Genomic DNA, 25,692 nt, shown 5'->3' with positions numbered 1-25,692 from the left:
ATGTCCCTCCACTTCCTGTCCATGTGCCCATCTAAAAATCTCTTAAATGCCAGTGTGTTTTTATCATCGCCCTAGGCACCACCCACCACTCTGTATGAAAGATCTTGCCCTGTACATCTTCTTTAAACGTTATCCCTCTCATCTTAAACCTATGCCCCTCTAGTCTGTGACACGTCCATGCTGGGAAAAGAGGTTCTGACTGTCTAGCCTAGTTACGCCTCTCATCATTTTATGTATTCTCTCAATCTCTAATGCTCGAGACAAAACGATCCCAGTTTGTCCAACCTCTCCTTATAGCTAATTCCTTCTAATCCAGGAAGTGGATTATATTGAACCTCCTCTGGGCCCTCTCCAAAGCCTCCACATCCTGCCTATAATGGGTCAAGCTAACTTCACACAATATTGAAGGGGCAAAAGAGGACAGAACTGGAGACATGCAAGAGATTGTGAAAAATTGTATAGATGGAGGATTTACAGAGCGAGGAAGAGGAAAAGCCATACAGGGATTTAAACATGAGAATGAGAATTTGGAAATCAAAGTTATGGGTTTAGATTTAGATTTCCATTTAGATTATCGAGTTGGTCTCCTATACAAATACCTCCCTATCATGCATGTCCATTTACACTAGAAACTGTCTCACTCCTAGCTCAATCTGTACCACAGCATATATATACCATCTTTACAAATATCTGGAATATAATCGTGTCTGCCCTTGACCTAGGTTACGTGGCAATAAAAGAGTTTTGGAATGGTGGGAGGATACAGGCAAAGATACATTGACTGAATTAAGGGTGATGCTAAACTATCATTGAACCAAACTACTGTTAATTGAATGCAGAAGTAATTAGTTAATCATCAAAACATAACCTTACATGTAAGCTCTGACAAAGGGTCAGACAGATTGTAACCCAGATCTACCGCATTCAGATTCTGATCAATATATTGTCGGCAGTGTGGACAGGCCTCGTGTTACTTTTAAGCTTGAGATGTGAAGCGACAAGTTAGCTGATCACAGCGGATAAATATTTAGTACCTCCGCAAAACACTGATCCACATTTTATATCTAAAGGCTAAATCTCGTGTTCCACTTTACAGGACCTAATCATTAATAAAGCATGTCTGAAAACTGGAATGAATATGTGCTGGGGGCTGAATGTTTTGCTTCACAGCAAGGTCTGAAATTTCCTCTCGTCTGGTATTTGTAATCTGTTTCACTGCCACTGTCCCACACATCCCCCATGGACACCGATTTGGTGATTACATATGCTGCAGCCTCTCCCCCTGGTTACTGCTCGTTAAGAACATGAACCCACCCAGTGAGAATTTCTAAACAAAATTTCAATCGGCTCCAAAGGTTGAACAGCACAATCCGATAAATAAGTGGTTCAATGTGTGACGACACAAGAACATCCTCAATTATATTGACAGGATGAAACCTGACGAGGCCATTAGCTCCATAAGTCTGTTGCACCATTCAATTGGATCAGTGGCTTTTATTTGATGTACCATAGAGGACAACTCTGGCTGGTCTTAGTGTTATGTCCACAGAGTTTGCTCCTGGGACCTGACTGCATGGGCAAGGCTGAGAACCACTCAATTTGATCATGATCCTTCGGCAACACCTCCCCAAACACCAGTGGTTCAGCTAATGAACCCAGGTCCGATTCTGATTTCTGATGCTGTCGGTATGGAGTTTGCATGTTCTCCATGACCATACTGGTTTCCCCAGGGTGATCCAGTTTCCTCCCACATCCCAAACGTATGCTGGTTGGTCAGTTAGATGGTGGCTATAAATGTCCCCTCAGTATGGATGAGTGGTGGAATATGGGGGGAGTGGTCGGTCATGGGAGAGAGAATAGGTTTCCAGGAAGGAAATGGGATTGCTCTTGGAGCGAACATAGATATGATGGGCTATATGGCTTCCTATGTGATATGAAAACGGGATATAAAAAATAAGATAAATGGTGGGCTTGTAGAAACCTGGAGGTCTCCTCCTCCGCCTAGCCCTGATTTATGAGATAACCAATGCTTTCACAATGGCGAAGGGGAACTGTGTGAGATCTACATGAATGGTGGAGCAGCCATGTTAAAAGAAGTTAGGCAGGCTAGGGCTTTATTTCTTAGAGCATAGGAGGCCGAGGGATAATCTTATGGAGAAATAGAAGGGAAATAGATAGGATGAATGCACAGATTCCTTTTTCTCAGGGTTGGGGAATCAAGAACTAGAGGGTAAACGTTCAAGGTGAAAGAAGAAAGATAAGAACCTGAGGAACAATTTTTTCCACAGAGAGTGGTGGGTATATGGGATGAGCTTCCAGAGGAAGTAGTTGACGACATTTAAAAAATATTGAGACAAGTACATGGATAGGAAAGATTTGGAGGGATATGGTTCAAACATGAGCAAATACAACTATAGCTTTGATGGCCATGGTCGGCATGGATGAGTTGGTTGTAGGACTTGTTTCCATGCTCCATGGAGCGAAGGAAATAGGCGACGTTTCAGGTCGAGACCCTTCTTCAGACTGAAGAAGGGTCTCAACCCGAAAAGTCACCTATTTCCTTCGCTCTAAGATGCTGCCTCACCCGCTGAGTTTCTCCAGCATTTTTGTCTACCTTCAATTTTCCAGCATCTGCAGTTCCTTCTTAAACAAACGTCACAAAACCTGCAGTCACTTGTCATTTCTGCCCGAAGATTTGCTCTTCCCATTAGTGGAGCTTGACCTGCTGAGCCTATTCCACAGCCTTGTGATTAGCAATACATTACGATTCATTCTTTGCATTATCACCCACTAAATGCCCCCATTTGCCATTTAACTGGAGGACCTCTACACTGATCCCCATGGCTATCCTCATCTCACTCTATCACATATATTCCCATTGGCCTATCCATCCCCCCCTCCCCTTTTTCATCAACTTTAAATCAACTTGTTTTCTCCTTTTCCCAAATTCTAATGAAGGATCTTCGATTTCTTTGATTTCAGACGATAACCCAAGGTGCCTATGCTTGTGTGCTGGAGGCTGCTCTCTCTCTCTCTCTCTCTCTCTCTCTCGCTAGAGAGCTGATCCAGCTCTTGCTCAAATGAGTCAGCATTCACTCTGCATCAATCAGCCAGGCTTTTGTGCTGACCTGCACCACAAGTGGCAAAGCCAGAGGCAGCAGAGGTCAGCGATGCTCTTCATTTCCCTGTCTCATCCTCCTTCCGAAATACTCTACACATATTCCTAAGCTTGGAACATTTCCTCGAACACCGAGCAGAGAGCACCATGCATCACCAACTGAGCTTGTCCCATTAAAGTGAAGGGGAGAACGAGTTAACAGAAACCTTATCACACAGAGGACGGTACAAATACATGGAACTAAATGCCAGAGGAAGAGGCTGAGGAGGATATGATAACATTTTAAAGTCAGAGAAAACCACAAAGTGCTGGAGTAGCACAGCAGGTCAGGCAGCCTCTCTGGAGAACATGGATAGGTATTGTTATGGGTCGGGGCTCTTTTCAGACTGATTATAAGGGAGGTGGAGGGGGGGGAACTGGAAGAGAGGTGGGGTCAGGATAAATTCTGGCAATTGATGTAGATAGACACAAAATGCTGGAGTAACTCAGCGGGACAGACAGCATCTCTGGAGAGAAGGAATTGGAAACGTCACCATTCCTTCTCTCCAGAGATGCTGCCTGTCCCGCTGAGTTACTCCAGCATTTTGTGTCTATCTTCAGTTTAAACTAACACCTGCAGTTCCTTCTTACACAATTGATAAGTGGGTACAGTCGAAAGGGAGTTTTAATTGGCAGATGATTGGACAAAAGTCAGAGATGAAAGTCAAAAAGATTGAGATAAGGAGATAAGGAGAGAAGAAGTACAAAATGGTTAAAATACATTTGGATGGCCAGAGGGATAAGAAAGTGATTGAGGGTTATGGATCAAGCACAACCAAATGAAACAAGCTTAGAAGAGCACTTGATTGGCATGGATAAGATAGGCTGATGGGTCTGTTTCCATGCTGAATGATGTTGAGAGCAGAGACTGCATTCACATGACCATGGCAGAGCACTTTTCCTGACAATGCCAGGACAACTCTCAATTGGTGATAAATCTCTATCCCGAGGCTCAAAACCCTGAATTTCAGACAAGACATCTTTATAAAGCAATATTCTATTTAAGGTAATAAAATGTCCACGGGAATTGCAAGTCAAACCGTGTTCTCAAATATTAGGACAATAAGTTTTATGAAATGCCATAATGGACAAAAAAGGTATAAGAAAATTGTGAGGCTGAAGGTGAGAGTTCAATGACTGGTGGCATGGCTACCAGTGAAGGAGGGTTCAAATCAAAGGTAGACAGCTCAGAGTTGGTGGGATCTATAAAGAAGAATGTGATTTTTAAATCTGCCCATCACTTACAGTCAATGTACGGTGAGATCAATGTGTTGGATTAATGAGACTTGATGCAAGTTAGGCATCTGAGTTTTGGAATAGAGTGGAAAGTGGGAGGCTAGCTAGAAGAACTCTCGAACTCTCTTCTTCAATGGGTCAATCGAAGATTGGCCTTGCATGCATTTACTGGAAGATGTAGAGAGAGATTCTTGGTAAGGATTCCTATTGATTGATTAGCCAAGAAAGGTTAGGCGAGAAGCAGTCAGCAGTAAAGTGCAAATTTCGATAGCAGCAGTGCAGCCAATTCCAGCTCAACAATACCTGATAAAACTATGCTTTCAATTGCTGTCCTGTGTCAATATATGTGACATGCTTCAGTACAACGTTGATAGTTTAATCATTTTTCCAGGACATGGCTGAGATAGCTGCGACTTATTTTAGTTCTTATGAAGTCTTTCTCGCCTGTATGCTGGCTATGAGCTTCCCTTACTCCCAACCCGCTCACCCTCTCCAATGCCACCTGTATGGGCAGCCCAAAGCCTTCTCCACCAGCCCTTGCCATTCAAAAGCTTTATATCACATTGGAACTGATTGAATGACCTTGCCCTCGCCCCATCACTGACCTCACATTGACAAATGTTGCCCTCCTATCTGGCCGCATTTGCCACCATTTGCCCAACCCTGAGCATGGAGATGGCAGTATCCTTCAGCTGAGTGGACTATTTTGCTACAATGCTACTGTATATACAGTGCCCTCCATAATGTTTGGGACAAAGACCCATCATTTATTTATTTGCCTCTGCACTCAAAAATCTGAGATTTGTAATAGAAAAAATCACATGTGGTTAAAGTGCACATTGTCAGATTTTAATAAAGGCCATTTTTATACATTTTGGTTTCACCATGTAGAAATTACAACAGTGTTTATACATAGTCCCTCCCATTTTCAGGGCACCATTATGTTTGAGACACAGCAATGTCATATCAATAAAAGTAGTCATGTTTAGTATTTGCATGCTGACCATTGCCTGCTGACCAATGTTTAGTCATGTGTGTACGGAGATCGCTGGCCGGCATGGGCTCGGTGGGGCGAATAGGACTCTTTTCGCATTGTACCTCTAAAATTTCACCTAATGCGGATTTTGAACTGTGCTGTTTAGCTTTTAGAAGCTCCTATTAACCATATGTTTGGTTCTTATATCTCAGATTTTTTTTTAAACTCTTCCTATATATTTTGTTAGAGATAAATTCAACCAAATAACCTGTTTTTTGTCCAGAAGCATGTTAATTTCTGCCATTTAATGTGACAAGAAGTTTAATCACAAGAAGTTTCAAAGCGCAATTTACCACAATTCAGTGAATTGTTAATCTTACACTTTCCCTTGAAGAACATAAATATTTGGTTGTTATGGAATTACATTAGATTATGTAAATTGGACCATGAGGTAATCATGGACAAAAGTCTAAACTACAACACCCACATATAATCAAAGTCTTCCAGCAATCTCATGCAACACAATTCTTCTGGCACTGATTGCTGGAGTGTTTGATTATCTTTTAGTCACTTTGCCGCTTGTAATCAGCATCCATTACCAGATTCACCAAGTGACCTGTCACAGACAAGGCTTGCCGAAGCTCTAACTGCAGCAATTTCAGATGCTTCGTTCAGCTGCTGCTTAGGTCTATGAACACCCACTCAACTTCTGCCTCTCTTGCTTGGTCTCCAGGTTCAACAGAGTGGCATTGATTGGCAAGATGAGAGTTCAGAGGTGCTCTATAAGTGGCATGGCTAGAAAGAGGACACCTCCCATTCAAAACCAGCACAAGGTACTAAAGTACTAATTGTGGATTATCACACAGTAAGCACTAACTGCGTACAGAATTGGTAATGTTCATGTGTACCATTCGGCTGGGAATAGTTGGCATTAGTACCATTAGATACATTTTGAGTTAGTGAGATATTCCATCCATTACAAAATGTAATGAGGCTGAGATCGGCCCAGCAGGCCTGTGAAGCTTGTATTTTTTTTCGTAACTATGTGCTTTATGGTGCACAATTCAAACAGCTCACTAACTCTGTGCTGTTATAGATGAGATAGATTGTCACGATCTGTGTTGAAGATCAGAAGCAAAAGGGAACCGGCAATGACAGGAAAGTGCAATTACTCTGAAACTATTGGGGGAGCAAGGGAGGGGGGGGGGGGGGGGGCGGGGTGAGGTGAATATGGCAGGTGACAGAGAGAGTAGAAGAGTGAACAAGAGGGCAAAAATAGAGCAAGTACAGGCAGAGACTGAGAATATGACACAAGAGGGAATTAGAGAGGTAAAGATAGTGACAGTTCGAGGTATTGACAGTGGGGGTGAGAGAAAGAGAAAGAGAGATAGAGAGGGAGCACACATCACAGACAATGAGACTACGAGAAAGAAAACAGAGGAAAAGAGAATGACAGCGAGTGAGGTAGAGACTCTGCGAGTGAAAGTGCAAAGCAACTGATGGTTAAAGACATAATTCAGAGTGAGATTTGGATTAAGGGAGAAAAAGAGACAGGCAGGAAGGAAGTGGCAGATTGAGAGTAGAGGAACAACAAGAAGTGAAGACGATGAACGATGCAAGTTGTGTGAGGAGAGGCAGAGCTCTTGAGGAGAACCTAGTGCCTGACATGAGAACTGTCCCAGCCTCCAGCTTCTCAGTGAGGGTTAGGCCCAGACAGGAAAGAGATGGAGAAAGGGAGCAACCTGATAGCCTCTGGTCCAGGGGTGGGGAACCTGCGGCCTTCTAGGTCATTAAGTGCGGCCTTTTGAATCCAAATTTTGTGGAACAAATCCTTTTATTTTTATTAATATGTTTTTGTTCGTCTTTTATTATTTTTATTTTTATCTAAAAATGAACGTATTTAAAATACCAAAGAATAAAAGAAGATTCAACAAAATAATCCTCCCTGACGGACGGTCACAATTAAAACATTAGTAAGTCATGAGGGCTATTTTAACAAAATAATGTACATTTTGAAGTGTATATAATCAGGGCTGACAACATTGGGTGAGAGTTGGGAGTGAGAAATTGCGAGAGACCAAGCCCGAGGGAGCATAGCGACCGGGAGGTGGGGTGGGGGGGGACTTTTGCATTTTTCAGCTTGAAATTGTGCAATATGTACATACTGTAGTGAGTTTTTTAACTTACACTTGAATGCAATATATATGCTTTAAATTGGATTAGCTATGAATAAGGTTAGACTAAATTACATTCCTAATTACATTCCACAGTAGAGCCCAGGCTCTGATCAACACATGCAGCACATGACTGATCTTAGTATATTCATGTATGGAAATCAGATTATAATCAGGCACGGTCCATGTTGACCAACCTGGGTCTCACTGCACACTGGGTACTACTCCTGACCCTGACTCCAGTTGCATACCTTCTCTCATTCCTGACTCTGAGTCCAGCCTTGCACCTGCCCCCCAACCCCCCCCCCCCAACCCCCCCCCACCAACCAACCCCCCCCCAACCCCCCCCCACCAACCCCCCCCCCCCCAACCAGCCCCCCCCCACCCCCCCCCCCCCCCCACCCTCCTATCATAGCTGCTTACCTGCTTAGGTTCCCAGTGCTGAACACTCCCCTGGTCCCAGCTTTGACTGCACACCGAGTACTATTCCAGACCTTGACTCTGGATACACACTTGGCCTTGCTCCTAGCCCCTCTGCACTATATCTGACCCTCACATAGAGCCCCATATCTGACCCCCTGGACTTAACCTATTACGTTCAAGTCCACAGGTGCTTATCTAATGCAGTAATCGTTTATGGGGCACTTCACAGACCAAATTATCTAAAACAAAATTTGCTACATCCATTGGCTTCCTTGTTATCTAACATGTTAGTTACTTTGTCAAAGAAGTCATCAATTGGTTGAACACAATTTATCATCCATAAAATTATACTCACTCAGCTGTATAAGTATTCTGTATTTTAAGTATTTTATTTTCCTAACAAACTGTCCAGAAGTCATTATCACCCCCAATATTTTCAGTATTTTGCTGTCTTCCTCTATTATTCTATTAAATGTGATCTTGAGAGTACATAATATTTTCTGTGGTATTCATAACACAACAATGATAAAAAGAATTTTGTTTTGATTGCACCTACCAAAATGCATACATTATTATATTACAGTTAATATGCACTGAGGGCAAAATTTTGTTCCAATGCCCCCCATTCCCAATTACTTTTACATTGAAGTGACAGCCATTGGTTGTCCTCCAGGATGCACCGAGCCGCAGCCTGATCCATGCTGGTCACCAGATCAAAATGTTCACTATCACTGCAAACATTCCCAACCATAGTGGGAATGCGCTGGTGGAACATCCACCTAATACCTGCCTGCAGAACAAAGTCCAGTTGATCCCAGGAAGGGGAGGTAAGGCAGAGTGGGAAAAGTAGTAACACAAAGTGATCACAGTAATGCGACAATGTGGCACAGGAGCTTGAGGTTACACAGCCAGCCCACCACTTCCCAGGCACGGTCCTATTTTAGGCATTAAATAGGAATGCAAGTAGAATATTTTAATTTAATATAGGCACTCCACTGTGGCTGCAATGAGGACTCGTTCCCACGTTGAGCTGACAGCTGGGTTCCTACACAGTGTTGTTAGTCCTTCGAGGTCAGAGAAATGCTGAGAGAGTGATGAACATCTGGCAGTGTGGCACATTGAGTGTATCAAGCAGCTGGCAGATAGCACAGAAAGCACCCTACACCTGGAATCATAGTACACTGAACAACTAACTGTCAATTACCTTCAATGTAACACTGTTGATTACTCTCAGCATTAAAATTCACCATTTTACAGTTCACATCTTTGCTTTCGACTCCCCCATGTTTTCAGGCTGTCCCTTTCCCAACCCAAATTCCTGAAAGGCCTTTCATATAAATTTCATATAAGCAGTAGCGTTACTGCATTACAGCCTCAGAGACCCGGTTTGATCCAGACTGCAGGTGCTGCCTGTACGGTGCTTGTACGTTCTCCCCATGACTGTGTGGGTTTTCCCCGGATGCTCCGGTTTCTTCCCACACTCCAAAGACATACAAGTTTGTAAGTTAATTTGTTTTGTTTTTTAAAGTAAATTTCCACCAGTGTGTAGGATAGTGCTAGTGTACGGGGATCGCTGGTCGGCGCAGACTCTGTGGGCCGAAGGGCCTGTTTCCACACTGTATCTCTGCACTAAACTAAACTAAAGATAGACTCAAACAGCTGGAGTAACTCAACGGGTCAGACAGCATCTCTAAAGAAAAGGAATAGGTAATGTTTCACGTTGACCCTTCTTCAGACTGTAAAATTAAAACGTTTAACATACATGGTATTACCAGCTTATTGGAAGGCAGAACATTATCTGACCAATACTGCTAGTCTGCTATCAGACAAGCATAAAGAATTCCAATAAATGCCTGTGTATATTAACGACAGCATTTTGTGCTGAATTCCCCTTGAATAGCTCATGAGTTTGCTGAAGATGGCACAGATAGTTACGATGTCTCCGGGCCCTGCAGAATACACTCACCTAACCCTGACCTGCTAACTGTCTCTTCTACAAAGCAACTTCCTAATTCAGCATGAAGCAGAGAATGTGTAGGAAGCCTCCAGTTTCGCCCCACCCCCTCCATCACCTCCATCTTTCAATCAGAAGAAGTGTTTCGACCCAAAACGTCACCTATTCCTTTTCATCAGAGATGCTGCCTGACCCGCTGAGTTGCTCCAGCATTTTGTGTTTAAAAAGCAAAGAATGCAGATATAATTTAATCTGTATTTTCATTTTGTCCTTTTCATTTTTTTTTGTAAAATGCATAGCAGTTTGGAAAACAGTAAAGATGTCAAACAGATAGACATTATCAATAAAATGATTGCTCACATCCAGACTCTACAAGCTTAAAACTATCCCGACAAAGTAGTTCACTTGATTAACTTGATTAACACTATCCACTTCCTTGAACATTCCCTCTACCTACTGCCAAGGTTGCAGTCTGTATCTTCACACTGCAAGCCACCAAGGGTTCTTTGAAACCCACTTCATAAAACAATTATCTCAACTACTTATGGACAAAGGCCATGGGCAAATTAGAACATGACTTCCAAGTTCTCCACCATGTGAAAATGACATGGTTACAGTCAGAGTCATAAAGCATAGAAACAGACCCTGCAACCTCTGGCTGCTCCTAATGATTTGTCCATCTGCAACTCTGGAATCCATTGCTCTTTGCATTTTGATTACTAATGAACTATCCAACAGCCATTTACGCTAATACTACGCTCCTAAATCCAGTCCAGCACACAAACTATTGACTCCATCTATACTTCACACTGCCCTGGGAAAACAGCCAACATAATCAAGGACCACTCATAAGCCTGTCATTCTCTCTCCTCCCTTCTCCCATCGGGCAGAAAATAGAATAACCTAAACGCATGTATCACCAGGTTTAGAAAAAGCTTCTAATCTGTGTAGGAAGGAACTGCAGATGCTGATTTATACCGAAGATAGATACAAAATGCTGGAATGACTCAGCGCGTCAGGCAGCATCTCTGGAGAAAAGGAATAGGTAGGTGTCTGAAAAGGGGTTCCGACCCGAAATGTCACCTATTCATTTTCTCCAGAGATGCTGCCTGACCTGTTGAGTTCCTCCAGAATTTTTCTGTTATCTGATTCTTGAACAGACTTCTCAGGCAACTGAACCATCCTACCAACAACTAGAGAGCAGTCCTGAGCTATAATCTACCTCATTGGAGACCCTCGGACTATCTCTGATCGGACTTTACTGGACTTTATCTTGCACTAAATGTTATTCTCGTTATTCCCTTTATCGTGTATTTATACTCTGTGGATGGCTCAATTGTGATCATGTATTGTCTTTCAGCTGACTGGTTAGCACGCAACAAAAGCTTTTCACTGTAGCTCAGTACGTACACGTGACAATAAACAAAAATAAACTTCTTTTGCACAGCCTTTTCATTTAGAAGTGTGTCATTTATGTATAATTTGTTAATTTACGTATCATATGTATGTGTGTGAGTCGATGTGCCTTTGATGCTGCTGCAAGCAAGATTTTTCAATGTACCCGCACCTCTCCATACTTGTATGTATGGCAATAAACTTGAATATTAAATGCTAGCCATGCACGTATACCAAAGTAAATTAAAGATAAATTGTTCTACAGCAGTGACATTTAGAATACTTACACAGAACAAATTCTTATTACTGTACCTTTTAAAATATTTTCAAAAAATAGTAGAATCAAATCATTTGGAAAATGTTAAGCAATAATGGAAACACAAGAAACTGTAGATACTGAAATCTTGTCCAAAGAACAAACTGCTGGAGGAACTCAGTGGATCAGGCAGCAACTGTGGAGGGAAATGGGCAGACGGCCTTTTCGGTTGGAACTCTTCTTCATACTGATAGAGTAGCAAGGAGAGAAAACCGGTAAAGAGAGATAGGAATGGGGGAAAAACCGTACTGGTCAGACTATCAAGATTCTATGGGCTTATTGTACTCGATTCCCCTATTCTGGGCAAAAGACTCTGTGCATCTATTCCTCTCATGAATTTTTATACCTCTATAAAATCTCCCCTCATCCCCCTGCGCTCCATGGAATAGAGACCCAGCCTACTCAGCCTCTCCCTATAGCTCACACCCTCTAGTACTGGCAACATCCTCGTAAATCTTTTCTGAACCCTTTCAAGCTTGACGATGTCTTTCCTATGACATGGTGCCCAAAACTGAACACAATATTGTAAATGCGGTCTCACCAACGTCTTTTACAGCTGCAACATGTCCTCCCAACTTCTATACTCAATGTTCTGACTGATGAAAGCCAAAGTGCCAAAAGCCTTTTTGACCAACTTATCTACCTGCAACTCGACCTTCAAGGAACCATGCACCTGTACTCCTAGATCCCTCTGCACTACAACACTACCCAGAGGCCTACCATTTACTGTTTAGGTCCTGCTTTTGTTTGACTTACCAAAATGCAACACCTCACACTTCTCTGCATTAAATTCCATCAACCATTCCTCCGCCCACTTGGCCATCGATCCGGATCCTGCTGCAATCGTTCACAACCATCTTCACTATCTGCAAAACCACAAACTTTTGTATCATCAGCAAACTTGCTAATCTTGCCCTGTATGTTCTCATCCAAATCATTGATGTAGATGACAAACAGCAAAGGGCCCAGCACCGAAATCTGAGGCACACCACTAGTCACAGGCATCCAGTCTGAGAAACAACCTTCCACCATTTCTTTTTGCTTCCTTCCATGGAGCCAATTTGTTATCCATTCAGCTATCTCTCCTTGGATCCCACGCGATCTAACCTTCCAGAGCAGCCTGCCATGCGGAACCTTGTCGAACGTCTTACTGAAGTCCCTGAACACAACATCTACAGCTCTACCCTCAAGCAAAGTCATCCATGTTTGGACATTTCACTATTCAATATGCCATCGGCACCTTCAAATTATACTGCTTCAAAGTCCTTTGAATAAAATTTGTTTCTGTTGGTAGGCAAATAATGTTGTTTTCAGAGCCAATACTGCACCAGTTGCCATTTTGAAATCTTGAGAAGGGACAGATAACGGTTCGAAGTTTAGGTAGGCAGATAAATTAAAAAAAGTATCCATCTTGCTCACCCTCAGTTAGCTTTTGGAACAACATGCGTGTACCATAAACACTGCTACCAACCCAGCAGGCGTCAATTCAATCCTGAAAACATAACAAAGTGGTCCCTTCCTGATGATACAGTATTTTTTCAATTAAACTGGAAATTTCTGAATTGCCCAATGATACAGAAAGTATTAGCAGAGAGCATTAATTTGATGCCCCAAATAAATTGAACTATCAGTATTGCACAGCGAGTGACTAGAATTAGATACCAGAGCAATAATTTTATACTGAGTGCACAGTACAATGATCCTGAAACTAAACAAATTCACAGATAAAGAAGTTCTCTTTTTCTGCAAAGGCTTCAGAATTCCCATTGTACATTTCTCTAATTTTTTTTAATATTTCAAATATGGGACCTGCTCGGAGTAACAAAGTAGAGAAGGCATACATCTTTTCATCCATGCTCATTTACGCTGTCGGCAATCAGAATCATTCACTTGTACCTCCTCATATATCTATGAGACAAATATACTAGTGTGGCTACCATATTCAAACAGTCTGCAAGATCGGCAGGGTGAGGCTAATAATAATAATAATAAACTTTATTACGGACTCGAGGTCCAGACAAGGGGCAACATTACATTTTTTTTTTAATGCATTGCATATTAAAAAAAATATCTAAAAGTACATATAAAATCTTAGTATATCACTTATAAAAGCATCATAAATTATTTTTTTTTTAAAACACACAATACATGAGTTAAAAATCCAGATTAAAAGAATGATCAATGTCCTACAACGAGACAACGATACCAGTGTCTCCACAGCTGGGATTCGTAGCGTGTAGTGCTAACCCTTATGTTTGACAAGGCCACAATAAGCACATTTTTAGAGTCATTTATCCTGCAAATGAATTTATACATGTGATTTCTTAGGATAGCTTCTAAAGTACTGACTCCTGCAGCCACAAACATATTACTGGCACTACACCATCTAGGTTTCCTTAGCAGTGTTCTCATGGCATCGTTATATGCCACCTTTAGTCTCTGCAAACTTGTCTTTCCATAGTTCGACCACAGGTGCGCAGTGTAGAGTGGTGTGCAGTATGCTCTAAATAGCGACATATTCACCACATCTGCACACGCACCAAATTTACGCAAGAGGATATTCGCCTGTACATACAGCATGCGTCGTTGCCTATAAATATCCTCATCATCTGTCATTTGTTCTGTAATAATATGCCCTAGATATTTTACCTTATTACAGACACTAAGATTATTGTCAGACAATTTAAAATCAGGATATTTTAGACATTTATCCTCTTTGGTTCTACAGATCATAAGAGCACTCTTACTAGCATTATATTTAATATCATGTTCCACACCATACACAGAACATATAGTAAGGAGCTGCTGGAGACCAGCGCCAGATGGACTAACGACCACAAGATCATCTGCATACATAATATGGTTCACTAAAATATTACCAATCACGCACCCAGTATTACAGGCTTTCAATTGTTTGGACAGATCATCAATATATAGATTATAACTAATAATGGGAAATGCTCATAGATTTACTTGCCATCAAACTCTGGGCAGCATTAACATAATAGAAGACATTATTAGAAAAACTGCCGAATGGGTCAAGTGTTAAATTAACTTCAATACAGATAGATAGGAGGTGTGACACATTAGTCAAAATGCAAAGAACAATGGATTCCAGAGTCGCAGATGGGCAAAATATTAGCAGCAGCCACAGGTTAGTAAAGCAATTGAAAATACTGCCAAGGAAATGCGAACAAATGGAGTTCATAAGTAGTAAAGTCATGTTAAACTTGGGACTCTTTGTCAGACCACCCTTTGTCAGATCCATGTAAATGATCCATGTCAGATCCATGCTAATCCAGGGTTTTATGTGTAGTTCCAGACCAAATGTTTACAATGATCAAGAATGGATGAGGATGTTGTTTTATTTCTTTCCACTTTTGCAAATCCCAAGGGAAGATCCAGAAGTCTTTAAAATTGTGAATGGAGGGCACAGGGCAGGGTATTGCGAGAATGCTTTTTCTTACAAAAAAAAATCAACCCTAAAGGGATGATAGTCGAGTCACAAATCCAAGAGGAAAATAAAGATGAATTTCTTTGCTCAGAAAATGAATGTGGAACTTGTCGGCACAGGGGTTTGCTGAGGTAAATAGCTCAGACACCTTCTAGAGGTCTCCAGCTCTCGGAAAGGAGGGACAAACAAATAGAAAGGCATGCTGAAACCATGTGATGGAAGAGGCCAAATGGGAGAAGATTCATGTGGAGAAGAACATCAGTCATGGTTATTAAGGCAGAATGGCCTGCTTTAATCCACACCAAACAATCAAATTGTAAAGGGCATCCTTGGTGCCAAGATGGGACTATTCTGTGATGAAAATTAGATACAAAAAAAATTCTATTATCAAATTTTAATTAGTAAGTTGTTGGTATAAGAAACAAAGTGGCCTGATTACCAACAACTGTAATTAAAAAACGAGAAGGGAGTCTGTGGGGAGTTATCAAAGCATGGCTCTTAATTCAGCTTGCTATGAGAAGAGCAGATGACTTTTTAATGCTCAAATGGGTTAAAATATTATATGGAATAAAATGAACTCACAATCACCAAACACGTCATTCATTCATGATCAGACTACGATCCACCATCCCTACAAAAGGCCACTGAAATTCTCAAATCTCTGACAAGATAGGGAATACCCATCTCAATTCTAGTTCGGCTGGCCACTTGGCCTTGGCTAATATCAGAGTTTGTACCAAAAAAAATGTAAATGTTAGAAGAGAAATTATCTTATAATTCATTTGCTTGGCATTAATGAGATTTTGCTTACACCCAACTGGTTTCATCTCAAGGGTAATTAATAGGTCACAAGCATTTTGAAATGTCTCTGAGACACTAGACTTTATGCAAGAGGTCTCCACTTTTCTACTCCACTGCTCAGATTAATCTGGCTCAGGGTCAAGTTTGTGATATTTAGCCTGTTGTCTGAGGCCATCTTCTAGTTTATGGCTGCTTGTAAACTAGCAATTATCTCGTATGCATGTTCATTTGAAGCACCTATCAATGACAGGCTAACCTTTCCTTACATATAAAGAAATTGCTACTGGTATATGGACAACTCCTGCAAAGCAGCATTTATTTCCCAACCCTGTCTGCCTCAAGGGCCCCAGAATAAGCGTCTACCTGTGTTACGTGACAGATTATTCCAGACAGAAAGAACAAAATATCAGCTGAGGGAGGAGAGTAGATGGTGATCAGAAGGCTTCTTTACTCAATCTCTTGCCCATCAATAAATGGTTGTGGTGACTGGCTGTATACACAAACACTGTAGATCACAGTAACATCCCAACTGTACCACTGTAGACTTGTTATCCTGAGCTAGCCATACCTCATAGCTGTTTCAGTCTAGCTGCACGATAGAAAATTGTCTAGGTACAGTAGATTTAATCCGCTATTAGTACGGAAAATGCATTCACACACATTATTGCTATCTCCTCTCTAACTACAGCCCTTTTTACCCAACATGAGCTTGATTATACCTGTTGATGTCAACTATCCACAACGTTTGGGCAGTGTATGATCGGATTTGGTCGATATAGATATCAGAATGGCTTTTAATTTATACTTGAGCTCAATGATCAGCAAAATGATGGAAGGCATAAAGCATGTCTTACAAGCCAACACTTAGTGCATTGATGCTGGTTTCACCAGGTTCATTTGCGCCTGAACATTATTTAAGCCCTGGGTCAAACATGGACAAAGAAGGTGACTTCCAAAGCGAGGTATGACCTTTTTCAACATCAGAGCAGCTTTTAACTGGAAAGAAAAGGTCAGCAGTCTGAAATTGTATCTCTGTGCCCTCTCCACAAATCATGTCTGAACTACCCAACACTTCCAGCGCTTTCTGCTTTTATTTCTGCAATTTAGCATGGCATTAACAAGATCCAGTGAAAGGGAAATCAATGGAGAGCGTTTGTTAGTCTCATCCACAACAAAATAAAATGGATGCAGTTGTTGAAGACCAGTCACTTAGCCTAAGTATATTTGTTACAGAATTTCCTCAGGCCACTGTTGTGAGCCCTGCCTTATTCAACTCAATGATCAATGACCATCCTTCCCATCACAAGACCAGCAGCAGGGATATTTCTTGATGATTGCAGAGAATTCTACTTCATCTGCAACTACTCAGACAATGAAGTAGCGCTTTCCTGTAAGTGGTAACAGCTGAATAAATTCAGCCATGGATTTATGTGGTCAGTAACATTGATACCACATAAGCACCAGCTGGTGATCAAATACTAGAGAGAGTCTAACTCACTCCCCTTGACATTCAATGGCATTATGATTAACAACTCATTCACCATCTATAAGCTTATGACAGTGGGGAGAATCAAAGACCTCAAAAATATTGTGGCAACAACACAGGTTAGATGCTGGATATATGACAGTGAGAGACTTATTGCCTAACACCCTCAAACCATGGGTGTGTACCATCTGCAAGGATTCCTGCAATAACTTCCCAGGCCTCCTTGGTAGGGCCTGCCAAACCTCTATCATCAGTTAGGACATCAAACAAATGTGAACAATAAAGTACCCCACCAAGTTACACACCATCTGCCTTTATCATAACTGGACAGTGGACAAATCCCTGGAACTCCCAACCAAAACTGAGGGAGTGTTATTATACCACTACTATGTATTGGAAAGCATCACTGCCTCAAATCCAACTAGGATTGGATAATAAATGCAGATCTGCCAGCATTACTCACATCCGATGAATGAATAACAAATATTCATGTGAGGCTTTCTTAAAAATGTAGAAAATAGTAGTTGCTTTGCTGAAAAATGCAGCAGACAGTTTCTGCACAGTAAGGTTCCACATACAGATTAATAAATGCAGTGATAATATTTGGTTGAAGGATCAATGTTTCCTATATTTTTTGATTCAGGCCATTGTCTTTTGAGTGCAGATGAACAGGCAGTTAACGTGTCAACCAAATGACAAGGATGTCTAACAATATTCCAACATTGCCTGAATGCTGAACTGAAGTGCCAGAATTCTACCTCAGCAGACAGCATGTTATCAACTGAGCCAAGCTGATACCAGTGAACCTTCCATGTGCTGTGCACAATGAGGCAGGTAATCTACAGTTACTGAGCTTGTAGGGTGCCACATTACGTGGATGCATTGGAACAGTTTGTTCTGTTGCCGACTGAAGTCTGATTGTTATTAAATAAGCACTTTACGAGGTCAGAATTTAATTTCTCATCTGGCACAACTGAAAGCTTAACTTGCCCAGATATACGGTATGTGTTTTCTGAAGTCATACTCCTTATTTGGTGGTGAAAATGCTGAAAGTTAGCAGATATTCTGGCTTCTGCATTAAATCATAGTCTTCCGTTCATTATAATTTGCTTTGAAGTGTGACAAAACAAATTTAAGTGTAACACTTTAGGTGTGACAAACAGGAATTGCATGATAAATATTACCCAGTGTTGAACATTCTTGATTCAACTCACCATTGTATCTCCCTTTATTTTACATTTGAGTGTTTCTGCTCTCAATCATGGCTGCAGTAATGTGAAGTTTCAGCCTTGTCCACTTGCACATTAGAGCTGTTCCAATAACAGTGAATGGGAACAGTATTATCATTAATCATACAAGAATTAATTGGACAAAATTACGTATTAAAATATGAAAATGGTGGAGTATAGCTCAATTCCAATGAGCCACTTTTCTATCTTGTGTCTCCAGTCTCTGAGCCATGATTAGCCAGCACACAGCCAATACATTTTCCTTCTCTGATCCCACAGAAACGACTGGTAATCTGATCCTAGTTCAGTTCTTTGGATCAGGCTTTTTATTTTTCTTAATGAGGATTCAGAGAAAGACTCACATGCAAGAAAACACAGAAAATGTCAGCGGTGGATTCACTTGGTCCTCAGGCCTCCAAGGCCATGGATTTCAGCAAAGGACCCACAGAGGGGAAGGAGAGAGCAAGCCTTTGTTAAGTCTTCTCTCTTGACTTGGAATTTCGGGTGCTGTTCCTGTTAAGACCAGGACTCTTTCCACCTCTCACTTGGGAGCACCAAGGTGTGAAGGAAATGAGGAATCATGAATCAACCCTAGGTGGTGACAGTGAAGAGGACAGGAGGACCTACCCAGGCTGGGAAGATGTGGGTTGGTTCAATGTACCTCCCTGTCCAATTCTGTCACTCTTCTACCTCACCACCTTCTCTCTCCCTCTCTCTGATACCACACAGCTCTGCGCTAAGATCTTTGCCACACAGGGCAACCTCTGATGATCCAATCCCGACATGCCCTCCCAGGGGAAAGACGCCTGAAGCCATTCCAGGGCTGCTCGTGAGCAGCCCCTGGTGGTCAGTGAGCTGCTGCTCCATCCAGGGGGCAGCTTTACAGCCACTGTACTGCAAAAGGCAGATGTGAAAGGTTCAGAAATGATAGTGTGTATGTGTGTGTGGATGGGGGGGGGGGGTGTAAAGTTCTACAGCGCCTTTTGCTAAATCCCATGCACAGTAAGAAGACCATTGGAATAAAGGTTAATTAACACTAGAATATGGGGAATAACAGCTTGTGTATATTTTTCAATTGAAGTGATAAAGACATCAAAAGGCTAAGCAGGGGACACCCAGCGCGCGGTGCTGCAATCGCCTCTCTGGACTTGCCATCGACATCACCCATTCGCAGGCGTACATGTACCGCTTTAATTGGAAGTTTGCATTGTGCTTTGAGCTGAAAAATAATGTGGAGGCAGTAACGAGAGGGTAGCGATATCCCATAGCGGGTCAATCCAAATCATCTCTCCTAGCTCTCCTGCAGTTCCTTCTTGAACACAACATCTCTCCTAGTCCTTGGACCATAAACTTTAATGACTGACTGAAACTAAATCTATTTCCAGCCTCTGCTGCCACACCGGGAGCGAACGCGCACATCTTCCCTTCATTTATTTATTTTTTAAACAACCGATCCTGCATTTTTAAACCAGGTTAAAGCAAACTCTAAAATAACTATTCACAATTCTTTGCCAAGGGACCAGCACACGTGTATATTACATAGCAACATAAACATGGTCTCATAATAACACCGCAGCTCGTTGTATTGCAAGCTACTGCTCAATGTAAACATATATAATGAAATCATCTTGACGATTCTTGTTGATATATGCACACAAACTGACAGAGCGAAAACAAGGCTGACACAAAGCACCATGTTTACTTTTAATGAACCACAGATCTCGTTTTATTTTAAAGGGTAAGCAAAGAGAGGGAGAAAAAACAGATCCCTGCGAGAATTGGGAATCCGACGCCTACTACACAGCGAGTATCGTCGCAAGATGCAGATCCAGTCTCTGTGAGAATGCACGCACAAAGCAGAGCTCCTGCAGACCGATCCATCCCACTGCAATTCCAACATATGTATATAGATTGTCACGCACATTAAAACAAAACACTTGCTTACCTTCGTCGTGCAGTTTCTGCAAGCAGGAAGTGAAGCTCTTCCTCCAGCCCGGCATCTCTGTTCGGTTCCTGATGGAGAGAGAAATATAATCGGTGGAAGTGACTTCCCCTCCGAGCTCTCGCCTCAGCCCAGGGCGGCCGTTGAGTCAGCGCTGGTCGCTGGGTTCCGCGATTACCATCTTCCGTGCTGCTGCTACTGCTGTCCCCTCGCCTCGTTGTCGACTGCCAGGCAGAGCGCCGGTCAGCTCCCTACCTGCAGTCCCCCTCCCCTGCCTGTCCCCAGATGCGAGGGGGACCTTCTACCCCTCCCCCCCCTTCCCCCAACCCAGAAAGACCCTCCTCGACAGAATCACCCCAAAACAGACGCCCGTCCCTCACCGTGGGAGACCCAGCAACCATCACCCCCCACCTCGGCTGACCCTCTCTCTCTCTTTCTCCCATCACATTAAACCATGGGACAACTTCCCACTCATCTCTACCCTGCCGGGATAATTCTTCCCTCCTTCTCCCCCTCAACCGTCAAAGAAAGATCTACTCACCCCAGCATGTTGAGGGTGATTGCCAGCACTTCATGGGAGAACCTCATACTCCCACCCCCCAAGTCATGAAGAGCCTCCTAACTACCATGATGAAAGACCATCCCACTTTCTAGAGGTGATCCTTCTCCCCTGAACGAACAGTAAGATTCTCAGCCTGAACGAACAGTAAGATTCATATCTCTGCAACGCTCATCTGCATGGATTGCGAAGGACATTAATAGACCTTCTTATCTGTATTAACACCTTCTCTATCTTTCCTTTCCAATTAGATGCATTTCCCATTTTACCCCTATTATGTGTTTAAACAATAAACTGTTATACCCTCCAACTCCTTCTTCACTTCCATCTGGGACCCCAGTAGCCCTTCCAGGTGAGACAGAGGTTCACATACACCTCCTTTAACCATGTATATTGCATTCGGAGCTCCCAATGTGGCCTCCTCTACATGGCAAAACCAAGTGTGGACTAGTTCACCGTTTTGTTGAACACTTGCGAAGGCTCGTTGGATCTCATGATTACTAACCATTTTAACTCCTCTTCCTATTGCCATAGTAACCTTTCTGTTCTGGTCCTCCTCCATTGCCAGAGTGAAGCCATACACATATTGGAGGAACAGCAATTCATATTCCATTTGGGTAGCTTACAACCTGGTGATATGAACATTGAATTCTCCACTTTTAGGTAACTAGCCTACAAACAACCCCCCCTCTTTCTTTCCCAAGCACCCCCCACCCCTTCTGTATTCACCTATCACTTGCCAACCTTTGTTCTGCCTCACCTCTCTTCCATCTTTCTCACCCCCCCACAACCAGTCTGAAGAAGGATCACGATCCAAAACGTCACCTATCCATGTTCCCCAGAGATGCTACTTGACCAGCTGAGTTACTCCAGCACGTTGTGTCTTTTTTCCACCTACCACTTGGCAGGTTTTGTCTTGCTTCCATCCCCTTTCCAGCTTTCTCTCTCCTACTGGGCAACACGGTGGCGCAGTGGTAGAGTTGCTGCTTTACAGCTTCAGGGACCAGGGTTCGACCTTGATTATGCGTGTTTGTCTATACAGAGTTTGTACATTCTCCTCGTGACCTGTGTGGGTTTTCTCCAGGATCTCCAATTTCCTCCTACACTCCAAAGATACACATGTTTCTAGGCTAATTGGCTTGGCATAATTGTAAATTGTCCCTAGCATGTGTAGGATAGTGTTAGTGTGTGGGGATCGCTAGTCCGCGGACTGGTTGGGCCTAAGTGCCTGTTTCTGCGCTGTGTCTCTAAACTAAGCTAAACTACTACTACTGAAGAAAAGTCCCAACCTAAAACGTTTTATGTCCATTCCCCCTATAAATACTGCCTGTCCTACTGAGTTACTCCAGTACTGTGTTTTAATCTGATACCTGTAGCCTGTAGGACCTCAGTGAACATGTTGACATGTTCCAAATGTGGAGAAGTTACTTACCATGGGACCAGTGGATCAGAGTTCATATTGCTCCCATATTCAATTATTCCATGAACGTCCCAGACCTGAAACGTTGGCTCGGCTTCTATCTCCTCAGATACTGCCTGACTTGCTGAATGCTCTTCAGATTTCCAGCACCTGCAGTTTTTTTTTAATTTGATTTGCTTGCAAATTAGTCACGTGAATGAATCTGACAGCCAGTAAAGAGAGTCAAGAACTATGTTTGGGTGTTATCTGTATTCACCCAAAACAAAAAGCTTCATCCGCAGATGAACTTCCAGGTGTTGCTGTAAAATAGACAACGTCCTCTAATCTTTCTATTAGTACCTGTAGATGGTTTATGCATGCAACCAATAATATAGCTACCTCAGTACTACTAACCCTGCCTTAGTTATCATTTATAATAACGCCTTCTTCTCCCTCTGCGCAGTACAGTAGCAGACTGGGATCAGTGACTACTTATGTATTGTTTAACCCTGTGTTCTCATTAAAGACCATTGTCAAGTTACACGTGTGTAATGACTTATTTACAGTACCCATCCCACCCACCTCCTCCCTTTATTATATATATTAAAATGCATTTAATTTCTAATTAAAGTTTGGAGCCTTTTTTTTTTTAACATATACTGAACATATATATATTCTATAAATCAGCATTAACATTAAATTGGCAGAATCTCAATGGCAGAAGGTAAATTAAATGGACTTTGGTTTCTCTTGCTTGACAATATCTGACTACGCACCATCCAATCAAGTATCCCACGTCCGCTGCAGTCGGGAGTTTAAATCTTTATTCCTGTAAGGGGGATCCATCTGACTGAGCACAGCAGCTGAAGAAGGACAGAGGGTGAGTTGAGGGTTATCAATGGTGACTGTGGCAAAATGAGTATTATAGGGAAGCACAATTCACCTCAAATATAGCTCTATGCTGGTGAGGGATGAACAGTCAGACAATAATTGTGAATAATTGTGAAACAATGTCCTAGTCTTTGGGAGAGGTTGGATAGAAATAAGAACTGGAGTGGGCATTCAAGTCATTCCGTTATTCAATTAGATATGTACAGATTCAATATCCAATAATATCCCTAACATACAAAAAAATACCCAATATAGCTTTAGCTTTCTATCAGTTGAATCATCATCTCAATAATTATTTAGTGCAAGTTAGTTGCAAATTTCTATTCCACATTCTGTGAATAGTTGCTGATCATGTCTGATTGAGTAGATTCTAATTTGAAGGTTCTTCCCCACTGCTCCAACCTCTGAAGAAAAAAGTTCAAAATGCAGAATTTGAAATGAAATGATTATCCATCAAAACCTCCCTCTCACATGACAGTATCTTATTCATTAATCCCCTTAAAGGACTCAAAAATGATGTTGAAGGAATCTGACTGACCCTGCCAGAGACTAGTGTTCTACGTTTGAAGGAACGGGTTAAAGAAAAATCAACTGAATTCAGTGTGGCAGGCGTTACATGAGTTACAAAAAAAGCAAGATTAAGCAGTGGAACAGAGAGCTTGGAATAAATCAGCAGTCGTCACTCACAGAACAAATGCTACATTTGTAATCCTGTGCAGAATTAAAAGGGATTTACGAAAAAGTAAACACGTGAACGGAAGGTTTTGATAGATAGTAATTTCATTTTAAATTCAGCATTTTGAACTTTTTTCTTCAGAAACAACTAAATTGTCAGATAAGTTCAAAGTGAAAAGCATAATGGAGATGGCACGCCAATTTCCCAGCCCGATTTCATCTGCCTGGTAATATTGCTGTTGCTTTGAAGGAGTTGTATTCCGCAAACCCTGTTCTCTTGCTGTTCTGCCTAGCTATCGCTGGCTTGCTTGGATGGTGAAATGCTCCATGGTCGATTGACTTGGGAGGCTAGCTTCCACGTGTGGGCTCAGAGTGCCATGCAACCATGAGAAGGGTCGTCACACTCTTCCATGTAGGGTTGCAAACGTTCTCACTCTCAAATAAGGGACAAAAGGTCAAAATGAGGGACAAATTCCCGACGGCAATTCGTTGACCGACTTGTCCGTGGTCTGGGTGCTGGACTGCACACAAAGCCCAGTGGGCGGGCTATCTGGGGAGTTTTGGTCCGGACGTCGGACTTTGCGCCTCATAAAACTCCTCAGCTGGCCCGCCAGCTGAGCTTTTTGTTCTGCTGCACGCAAAGTCCAGCACCCCATCCAACTCATGAATGGATAATCAGGCATGAGAAGGAGGGGTGGTGGTGACCACGGGCAAGGCGCAGTTGCTGCACTCCATGGGCCGCACTAAGTCGGGATGGGTGAGGCGGGGCTGGACGCAGCGCTCTGACCTGACAGCCCCCTCGAACCGAGTAGTAGCAGTCAAATATGGGGCAAAGGCGGTCCCGTATCGGGCAAACCAATTTAGCCCAATATACAGGATGTCCCAGCTAATACGGGACAGTTGGCAACCCTACTCCCATGACCCTCTCTCAATGGACAGCAATACCTGCAACATATAGCGATAGAAAGAAAGAAAGACACTTATATTTATATAGCACCATGTACAGTTTACAGAGCAAGATCACACAAGGATGATCATGGCCAGATTATTTCTTCATTGTGAGGGATAACTGTTGGCCAACACATGGGGATCTTCCTCAGTCCACTTCAGTATAACAGTGGAAACCATGATGTGAATCTGAGCAGTTTGAGCTCTGGCAACATCTCTACCCCTCAATGTTGAATTGGTTGTGAGTTAGTATTATGTGTCTAGAATGGGACCTGAACTCACTACCTTCCAAGTCAAGATTGAGCTACTGCTGGTGTTTCCGCACCAGATGCCAGTTAGTAAAGGTGAGGATTAGAGCATGATATTGTTTTAACTTGGTGTTTCAATTCTCTGAGAGTATGATACTATATGCCACAGTGACTCCAGGTTCAACTGAAATGGTGCACAAACAATGTGATTGGATTTGACTTTTTTGCTGCAGCTTCACTTGAAGTCGTAGCTAAATCCTCATTCCAGATGATTTCACAATTTTCTTTTCTTTTAGACATGTGAGTAGATTGGAAAACGTTGGTTGTTTTCCTTCTGCAGAGGAGGTTGTGATAAGATCTCAGATCACAATATAATCACAAATCAATTACACTTGGGAGTTGGGACATAGTTACAAGGAGGGACTGGTC

The 25,692-nt window shown here is 42.3% G+C and overlaps 1 protein-coding gene across 1 annotated transcript in view; it reads right to left on the bottom strand.

The window, feature by feature from the left end:
* Positions 1-20,710, bottom strand: part of grip2 (glutamate receptor interacting protein 2) — a 418,148-nt gene extending 397,438 nt beyond the window's left edge. Inside the window, exon 1 of the mRNA XM_033036792.1 lies at positions 20,547-20,710. Coding sequence (XP_032892683.1) covers positions 20,547-20,601 — 55 coding nt within the window. The 5' untranslated portion in view covers positions 20,602-20,710. The remainder of the gene's footprint in view (positions 1-20,546) is intronic.
* Between the last annotated feature and the right edge of the window lie 4,982 nt (positions 20,711-25,692).

Source organism: Amblyraja radiata, chromosome 18, assembly GCF_010909765.2.
Source record: "Amblyraja radiata isolate CabotCenter1 chromosome 18, sAmbRad1.1.pri, whole genome shotgun sequence".
Taxonomy (NCBI): Eukaryota; Metazoa; Chordata; class Chondrichthyes; order Rajiformes; family Rajidae; genus Amblyraja; species Amblyraja radiata.
Note: the sequence above shows the minus strand (reverse complement) of the source record. Positions and strands in the feature narration are given on the sequence as shown.